This window comes from Nerophis lumbriciformis, linkage group LG01, assembly GCF_033978685.3.
Source record: "Nerophis lumbriciformis linkage group LG01, RoL_Nlum_v2.1, whole genome shotgun sequence".
In the NCBI taxonomy this organism is placed as follows: domain Eukaryota; kingdom Metazoa; phylum Chordata; class Actinopteri; order Syngnathiformes; family Syngnathidae; genus Nerophis; species Nerophis lumbriciformis.
In genome coordinates, this window is record NC_084548.2 from 76,218,916 (window position 1) to 76,230,000 (window position 11,085).

Below are 11,085 nucleotides of genomic sequence, written 5' to 3' on the forward strand. Positions count from 1 at the left end.
GTAAAAGTGAACTACACTCAAGCGCAAAAAGAAATCAAGCGTCTTTTGTACAATAATAAATAAATAAAATAAACTCCTGATTGATATACAATTTTAAAAAAATAAGCATACGATTACATTAAAAATAATGAACAAACTGTGACACTAAAATTCCTATACAATACATTTGAATGAATGAAAGTGTTCATGAGTAGTATCTGTTGTTTTATGGATGATTATTATAATATTATCGTAACCGAGGGTTGATATATGTCGCCTATACTGTATAAAACTACAAAATAACAAACACGGAGGCTCCATCTTTATTTCGTTTGTTTTCAAAACTGCGCTCCGCCACAACGTGTCACCACTTCCGCTCTTTGCGCCTTCAAAATAAGAGCTCAAGGCATATACTGTAGAACAGCTTATAACAAGAACTTAACACCACAAAGAGGCAAGTCCTTAAAAATAGGTGACATTATTATTAATATTGAAAGTCAAATACGCCATTTATAAACTCGCACAATGGAATTGTACATGTGCCGATAAAGCAGAGGGTGGGCAGGTCGACACCGCTAGCAATATCGGTATTAACTCGATACCAGCGTGATGTTTTTTTTTTTTTTAAATAATTCTCTTCTGTGTTTATTTTCATGATGTATAATAAAATGTACACAAGCGGTAGAAAATGGATGGATGGATGGATAATAAAGAGACCAATTGGGCGAGGCGAGCGCTCACCTGCAGGCCGAGCCTCCGCCACACGGCACAGGGGGCGCGGCTAGGGGCGGGGCCAGGGGAGGTCAAAGGGGGGGGGCGGCGTGCACAGATCTGCAGCAGCACGCAAGCCTCGCGAGGACGACAAGACTTCACCTCGCTCTCCTGCCGTGGACGCGTGGATGCTTATGTAAGTCACTTCTGCACCCGCCGACTTTTGACGTCTGCGTGCACTCGTCAAGAGCCCGAAAAGTCACTTTTGTTCTGCTTCTTTCGATACTTTTTGCATCCGTGTGCCGCCATCAGCGCGACTTTGCGCACATGTGCAGTACTGTACCAGGCGCAGGACGTGACGTCACAGGGGATTACAGGTATTGTTTATAAAGGTGTGTCAGGCATTCTTACAACAACTTTGTGTGTGTCGCACTTCTTTTTACAATTAATCAACTTTCAATCCAACTTGAAGTTTATTTTTTTTATGCAATCATTCACAATCTATATGTGAGACCAGCAAACATTAGTTTAAATGGTTTTAAGCATTCTAACTCGTAAATAAACACTAGCAATAGTCAGCTAACAATGGAGCTAGGGGGAGATGCTCTATTCCACCTACAAAGCATCCATTAAGGTTTTATACACTTGTTGTAAGTATATATATAATGTAGTAACATTCATAATAACATGTAATATATACACGATGTAAGTATATATGTCATGTAGTAACATTCATAATAACATGTAATATATACATGATGTAAGTATATATGTCATGTAGTAACATTCATAATAACATGTAATATATACATGATGTAAGTATATATGTCATGTAGTAACATTCATAATAACATGTAATATATACATGATGTAAGTATATATGTCATGTAGTAACATTCATAATAACATGTAATATATACATGATGTAAGTATATATGTCATGTAGTAACATTCATAATAACATGTAATATATACACGATGTAAGTATATATGTCATGTAGTAACATTCATAATAACATGTAATATATACATGATGTAAGTATATATGTCATGTAGTAACATTCATAATAACATGTAATATATACATGATGTAAGTATATATGTCATGTAGTAACATTCATAATAACATGTAATATATACATGATGTAAGTATATATGTCATGTAGTAACATTCATAATAACATGTAATATATACACGATGTAAGTATATATGTCATGTAGTAACATTCATAATAACATGTAATATATACATGATGTAAGTATATATGTAGTATCTAGTAACATTCATAATAACATGTAATATATACATGATGTAAGTATATATGTAGTATCTAGTAATATATACATGATGTAAGTATATATGTAGTATCTAGTAACATTCATAATAACATGTAATATATACACGATGTAAGTATATATGTCATGTAGTAACATTCATAATAACATGTCATATATACATGATGTAAGTATATATGTCATGTAGTAACATTCATAATAACATGTAATATATACATGATGTAAGTATATATGTCATGTAGTAACATTCATAATAACATGTAATATATACATGATGTAAGTATATATGTCATGTAGTAACATTCATAATAACATGTAATATATACATGATGTAAGTATATATGTCATGTAGTAACATTCATAATAACATGTAATATATACATGATGTAAGTATATATGTCATGTAGTAACATTCATAATAACATGTAATATATACATGATGTAAGTATATATGTCATGTAGTAACATTCATAATAACATGTAATATATACATGATGTAAGTATATATGTCATGTAGTAACATTCATAATAACATGTAATATATACATGATGTAAGTATATATGTCATGTAGTAACATTCATAATAACATGTAATATATACATGATGCAAGTATATATGTCATGTAGTAACATTCATAATAACATGTCATATATACATGATGTAAGTATATATGTCATGTAGTAACATTCATAATAACATGTAATATATACATGATGTAAGTATATATGTAGTATCTAGTAACATTCATAATAACATGTAATATATACATGATGTAAGTATATATGTCATGTAGTAACATTCATAATAACATGTCATATATACATGATGTAAGTATATATGTCATGTAGTAACATTCATAATAACATGTCATATATACATGATGTAAGTATATATGTCATGTAGTAACATTCATAATAACATGTCATATATACATGATGTAAGTATATATGTCATGTAGTAACATTCATAATAACATGTAATATATACATGATGTAAGTATATATGTCATGTAGTAACATTCATAATACCATGTAATATATACATGATGTAAGTATATATGTCATGTAGTAACATTCATAATAACATGTAATATATACATGATGTAAGTATATATGTAGTATCTAGTAACATTCATAATAACATGTAATATACACATGATGTAAGTATATATGTCATGTAGTAACATTCATAATAACATGTAATATATACATGATGTAAGTATATATGTCATGTAGTAACATTCATAATAACATGTAATATATACATGATGTAAGTATATATGTCATGTAGTAACATTCATAATAACATGTAATATATACATGATGTAAGTATATATGTCATGTAGTAACATTCATAATAACATGTCATATATACATGATGTAAGTATATATGTCATGTAGTAACATTCATAATAACATGTAATATATACATGATGTAAGTATATATGTCATGTAGTAACATTCATAATAACATGTAATATATACATGATGTAAGTATATATGTAGTATCTAGTAACATTCATAATAACATGTAATATATACACGATGTAAGTATATATGTCATGTAGTAACATTCATAATAACATGTAATATATACATGATGTAAGTATATATGTAGTATCTAGTAACATTCATAATAACATGTAATATATACATGATGTAAGTATATATGTAGTATCTAGTAATATATACATGATGTAAGTATATATGTAGTATCTAGCAACATTCATAATAACATGTAATATATACACGATGTAAGTATATATGTCATGTAGTAACATTCATAATAACATGTCATATATACATGATGTAAGTATATATGTCATGTAGTAACATTCATAATAACATGTAATATATACATGATGTAAGTATATATGTCATGTAGTAACATTCATAATAACATGTAATATATACATGATGTAAGTATATATGTCATGTAGTAACATTCATAATAACATGTAATATATACATGATGTAAGTATATATGTCATGTAGTAACATTCATAATAACATGTAATATATACACGATGTAAGTATATATGTCATGTAGTAACATTCATAATAACATGTAATATATACATGATGTAAGTATATATGTCATGTAGTAACATTCATAATAACATGTAATATATACATGATGTAAGTATATATGTCATGTAGTAACATTCATAATAACATGTAATATATACATGATGTAAGTATACATGGCATGTAGTAACATTCATAATAACATGTGATATATACATGATGTAAGTATATATGTCATGTAGTAACATTCATAATAACATGTAATATATACATGATGTAAGTATATATGTCATGTAGTAACATTCATAATAACATGTAATATATACATGATGTAAGTATATATGTCATGTAGTAACATTCATAATAACATGTAATATATACATGATGTAAGTATATATGTCATGTAGTAACATTCATAATAACATGTAATATATACATGATGTAAGTATATATGTCATGTAGTAACATTCATAATAACATGTAATATATACATGATGTAAGTATATATGTCATGTAGTAACATTCATAATAACATGTAATATATACATGATGTAAGTATATATGTCATGTAGTAACATTCATAATAACATGTAATATATACATGATGCAAGTATATATGTCATGTAGTAACATTCATAATAACATGTCATATATACATGATGTAAGTATATATGTCATGTAGTAACATTCATAATAACATGTAATATATACATGATGTAAGTATATATGTAGTATCTAGTAACATTCATAATAACATGTAATATATACATGATGTAAGTATATATGTCATGTAGTAACATTCATAATAACATGTCATATATACATGATGTAAGTATATATGTCATGTAGTAACATTCATAATAACATGTCATATATACATGATGTAAGTATATATGTCATGTAGTAACATTCATAATAACATGTCATATATACATGATGTAAGTATATATGTCATGTAGTAACATTCATAATAACATGTAATATATACATGATGTAAGTATATATGTCATGTAGTAACATTCATAATACCATGTAATATATACATGATGTAAGTATATATGTCATGTAGTAACATTCATAATAACATGTAATATATACATGATGTAAGTATATATGTAGTATCTAGTAACATTCATAATAACATGTAATATACACATGATGTAAGTATATATGTCATGTAGTAACATTCATAATAACATGTAATATATACATGATGTAAGTATATATGTCATGTAGTAACATTCATAATAACATGTAATATATACATGATGTAAGTATATATGTCATGTAGTAACATTCATAATAACATGTAATATATACATGATGTAAGTATATATGTCATGTAGTAACATTCATAATAACATGTCATATATACATGATGTAAGTATATATGTCATGTAGTAACATTCATAATAACATGTAATATATACATGATGTAAGTATATATGTCATGTAGTAACATTCATAATAACATGTAATATATACATGATGTAAGTATATATGTAGTATCTAGTAACATTCATAATAACATGTAATATATACACGATGTAAGTATATATGTCATGTAGTAACATTCATAATAACATGTAATATATACATGATGTAAGTATATATGTAGTATCTAGTAACATTCATAATAACATGTAATATATACATGATGTAAGTATATATGTAGTATCTAGTAATATATACATGATGTAAGTATATATGTAGTATCTAGCAACATTCATAATAACATGTAATATATACACGATGTAAGTATATATGTCATGTAGTAACATTCATAATAACATGTCATATATACATGATGTAAGTATATATGTCATGTAGTAACATTCATAATAACATGTAATATATACATGATGTAAGTATATATGTCATGTAGTAACATTCATAATAACATGTAATATATACATGATGTAAGTATATATGTCATGTAGTAACATTCATAATAACATGTAATATATACATGATGTAAGTATATATGTCATGTAGTAACATTCATAATAACATGTAATATATACACGATGTAAGTATATATGTCATGTAGTAACATTCATAATAACATGTAATATATACATGATGTAAGTATATATGTCATGTAGTAACATTCATAATAACATGTAATATATACATGATGTAAGTATATATGTCATGTAGTAACATTCATAATAACATGTAATATATACATGATGTAAGTATACATGGCATGTAGTAACATTCATAATAACATGTGATATATACATGATGTAAGTATATATGTCATGTAGTAACATTCATAATAACATGTAATATATACATGATGTAAGTATATATGTCATGTAGTAACATTCATAATAACATGTAATATATACATGATGTAAGTATATGTCATGTAGTAACATTCATAATAACATGTAATATATACATGATGTAAGTATATATGTCATGTAGTAACATTCATAATAACATGTAATATATACATGATGTAAGTGTATATGTCATGTAGCAACATTCATAATAACATGTAATATATACATGATGTAAGTATATATGTCATGTAGTAACATTCATAATAACATGTAATATATACATGATGTAAGTATATATGTCATGTAGTAACATTCATAATAACATGTAATATATACATGATGTAAGTATATATATACATATAATGTAGAAACAGACACCTTCATAACAATATGTAATATGTACAATAGTTATTGTAGACTTGGTTACAGACAACAAAGATGACTATTTTTGGATAAACGAGGATTCACAACCATATCTTTTTGAAGCTGAATATAGTGAGGATGAACTGCTGCTTGTAGAAGCCAGCACCAAGAAAAGGGTGAAAAGGTCGGAGCAGACAGCAGCCGAGAGAGTGAGGTCGGCGTCACTTTGACGCTGTAAATGTGGAACTGGGAGCCACGTCATGCCGACATAAATGGAGTGCTTACCCCCAAATAAACCGGCCAGCTGGACCAAACTGACAACTGTCCATGGAGTGAGTCACTACAATATTGTGTTCACTCTTACAATAACAATGTTGTACACTTGGTTATTATACATGTTACACAACCTAAATTCATTATTGTTGACACTTTTTTGGATGCATTTGAAAGTGATTTAGGCAAAATTCAGCCAGTTCCCCTTTAACGTTAGCGCTTGATAATAACAATATCGCTAATACTTGGTTAATATTCATGTCAGGAAGTTTATTCAGCAGTTAGAAAGCACTCAACAAAGACATCTCACAATGATTGTGCATGATAGCAACATTACATAACTATAATAACAACATAAATACATGAGAGCCAGTATGACTGCCTTACAAGACCAGCACTCACACTGTGGGAATGTGCTATTGTATTCTTATCAGTGACGGAGCAGGAAGGGGCTGGGAATATGTTTGTGGTCATATTTCATACCGAGAGCCCTGTGTTGTAGTTGTTATTATTTCTCTCTCCCAACACAACAAAGCTCTCCGGTGTGACTTGAGTGGCACCGACAGGGGCCCGCAGGGGCCTATCAGGTTGGGCAGCCAGGGGCCCGGCCTGTGGTGGGGCCCCTAATCCTTGTCCTGCTAGCGCTCACTCGCTCCAGTTGTAAAGACAACAGAAGCTGCATTTTTGTGTGCACACGACACCATGGAAGAGTTGGAGGGTTAGTAAGTGGGCCAGTTACTCCTCAAGCTTATTCACGTCAATATAAATACATTTACTAACTCCTCTTTTTTAGTACTTTCCCATGTACTCATTTTTACATGAAACATGCCTCAGTGGGCCGACCACATCTTCATTCATTCATTCTGTGTTCCTCTACCAGACATTTTCTGCTTGCTCGTATTGACGTGCTACAGACACCTTTTTTCATCGGGATTAGGGTTGTACGGTATACCAGTACTAGTATAGTATCACAGTACTGGTAGAGTATCGCAGTACTAGTACAGTATCGCAGTACTAATGAATCAAAAACGGTACTATACTCTGTTTGAAAAGTACCAGGTACCATTTTTTGGATGGCAGGGGCCCCCCCAAGAAAACTGGGGCCCTCAGATCTGAGTATAGGACACAGCTCAAAGCACAGGAAGTAAGAATATTTACCTGCTTCCTGGAAATTGTGACTACTCCAGTTGGACCCTCCCCTTTTGCTACCTGTCCAAGATGGCGACTACTGAGTGTGCTAAGTGTACTACTCTGCACTAGTCAGACTCTTTTGAGTGTGCTATGTGTACTACTCTGCACTGGTCCGACTCTTTTGAGTGTGCTAAGTGTACTACTCTGCACTAGTCAGACTCTTTTGAGTGTGCTATGTGTACTACTCTGCACTGGTCCGACTCTTTTGAGTGTGCTAAGTGTACTACTCTGCACTAGTCAGACTCTTTTGAGTGTGCTAAGTGTACTACTCTGCACTAGTCAGACTCTTTTGAGTGTGCTAAGTGTACTACTCTACACTAGTCAGACTCTTTTGAGTGTGCTAAGTGTACTACTCTGCACTAGTCAGACTCTTTTGAGTGTGCTAATTGTACTAGCCTGCACTAGTCAGACTATTTTGAGTGTGCTAAGTGTACTACTCTGCACTAGTCAGACTATTTTGAGTGTGCTAAGTGTACTAGCCTGCACTAGTCAGACTCTTTTGAGTGTGCTAAGTGTACTACTCTGCACTAGTCAGACTCTTTTGAGTGTGCTAAGTGTACTACTCTGCACTAGTCAGACTATTTTGAGTGTGCTAAGTGTACTACCCTGCACTAGTCAGACTCTTTTGAGTGTGCTAAGTGTACTACTCTGCACTAGTCAGACTCTTTTGAGTGTGCTAAGTGTACTACTCTGCACTAGTCAGACTCTTTTGAGTGCACTGCCTTAAAGTGTAAGTACAGAAGTAAGTTAAGTGTGCTTGACACAAAACAAGAAGGTAGAAGAAGGAATGTGGCCCCCAGTCAGACCGGGGCCCCTCCTCACATTAGGAAGTGAACAATTCCTTGCCTAATCTGCAGCTAGCAGACTTTGATGTGGACCCCCCCCCCCCCCCTTGCCCCCCTGCCCCCCCACTGCCCCCCCCCCCCTCCATCCTTCCTCTTGCCGCCCTCCTAAAAGCAGTAAAGTGACAGATGTCACCTTCATGTCGTTGTTGTTGTCCTCCTTTTGTCCCAAGTAGCAACTTTCACTTCACTTCCCAGTGGAACACGTCATGAAAGAGCTACCCAGGGGCCCCTTACCTCCTGGAAATAATCGGTTCCAGGGTCAAACTGTGGCCATCATTAAGTGTGCTTAAGTCACATTCCTAAGTGTCATACAAGTGTAAAAAGAAGCTACACTATAATGCCTAAAGCTATTACAGCTTCAACTCTTCTGGGAAGGCTGTCCACAAGGTTGCGGAGTGTGTTTATATCTTCTGGGAAGGCTGTCCACAAAGTTGTGGAGTGTGTTTATATCTTCTGGGAAGGCTGTCCACAAGGTTGTGGAGTGTGTTTATATCTTCTGGGAAGGCTGTCCACAAGGTTGCGGAGTGTGTTTATATCTTCTGGGAAGGCTGTCCACAAGGTTGCGGAGTGTGTTTATATCTTCTGGGAAGGCTGTCCACAAGGTTGCGGAGTGTGTTTATATCTTCTGGGAATGCTGTCTACAAGGTTGTGGAGTGTGTTTATATCTTCTGGGAAGGCTGTCCACAAGGTTGTGGAGTGTGTTTATATCTTCTGGGAAGGCTGTCCACAAGGTTGTGGAGTGTGTTTATATCTTCTGGGAAGGCTGTCCACAAGGTTGTGGAGTGTGTTTATATCTTCTGGGAAGGCTGTCCACAAGGTTGTGGACTGGGTTTATATCTTCCGGGAAGGCTGTCCACAGGGTTGTGGAGTGTGTTTATATCTTCTGGGAAGGCTGTGGAGTGTGTGTTTATATCTTCTGGGAAGGCTGTCCACAAGGTTGTGGAGTGTGTTTATATCTTCTTGGAAGGCTGTCCACAAGGTTGTGGACTGGGTTTATATCTTCCGGGAAGGCTGTCCACAAGGTTGCGGAGTGTGTTTATATCTTCTGGGTAGGCCGACCACAAGGTTGTGGACTGTGTTTATATCTTCTGGGAAGGCTGTCCACAAGGTTGTGGACTGTGTTTATATCTTCTGGGAAGGCTGTCCACAAGGTTGTGGACTGTGTTTATATCTTCTGGGAAGGCTGTCCACAAGGTTGTGGAGTGTGTTTTTATCTTCTGGGAAGGTTGTCCACAAGGTTGTGGAGTGTAAGTTTATATCTTCTGGGTAGGCCGACCACAAGGTTGTGGACTGTGTTTATATCTTCTGGGAAGGCTGTCCACAAGGTTGTGGACTGTGTTTATATCTTCTGGGAAGGCTGTCCACAAAGTTGTGGAGTGTGTGTTTATATCTTCTGGGAAGGCTGTCCACAAGGTTGCGGAGTGTGTTTATATCTTCTGGGTAGGCCGACCACAAGGTTGTGGACTGTGTTTATATCTTCTGGGAAGGCTGTCCACAAGGTTGTGGACTGTGTTTATATCTTCTGGGAAGGCTGTCCACAAGGTTGTGGACTGTGTTTATATCTTCTGGGAAGGCTGTCCACAAGGTTGTGGAGTGTGTTTTTATCTTCTGGGAAGGTTGTCCACAAGGTTGTGGAGTGTAAGTTTATATCTTCTGGGTAGGCCGACCACAAGGTTGTGGACTGTGTTTATATCTTCTGGGAAGGCTGTCCACAAGGTTGTGGACTGTGTTTATATCTTCTGGGAAGGCTGTCCACAAAGTTGTGGAGTGTGTGTTTATATCTTCTGGGAAGGCTGTCCACAAGGTTTTGGAGTGTGTGTTTATATCTTCTGGGAAGGCTGTCCACAATGTTGTGGACTGTGTTTATATCTTCTGGGAAGGCTGTCCACAAGGTTTTGGAGTGTATGTTTATATCTTCTGGGTAGGCCGACCACAAGGTTGTGGACTGTGTTTATATCTTCTGGGAAGGCTGTCCACAAGGTTTTGGAGTGTATGTTTATATCTTCTGGGTAGGCCGACCACAAGGTTGTGGACTGTGTTTATATCTTCTGGGAAGGCTGTCCACAAGGTTGTGGAGTGTGTTTATATCTTCTGGGAAGGCTGTCCAC

The 11,085-nt window shown here is 33.8% G+C and overlaps 1 protein-coding gene across 2 annotated transcripts in view; it reads left to right on the forward strand.

The window, feature by feature from the left end:
- Positions 1-780: 780 nt before the first annotated feature.
- Positions 781-11,085, forward strand: part of dnmt3bb.1 (DNA (cytosine-5-)-methyltransferase 3 beta, duplicate b.1) — a 49,038-nt gene continuing 38,733 nt past the window's right edge. The window contains exons 1-2 of one of the 2 annotated variants that reach the window (XM_061926019.2): positions 825-886; positions 1,003-1,067. In XM_061926019.2, coding sequence (XP_061782003.1) covers positions 1,018-1,067 — 50 coding nt within the window. In that variant the 5' untranslated portion in view covers positions 825-886; positions 1,003-1,017. Of the gene's footprint in view, positions 887-1,002; positions 1,068-11,085 lie in introns of both variants that reach the window. The other variant, XM_061926020.2, reaches the window with a different exon arrangement.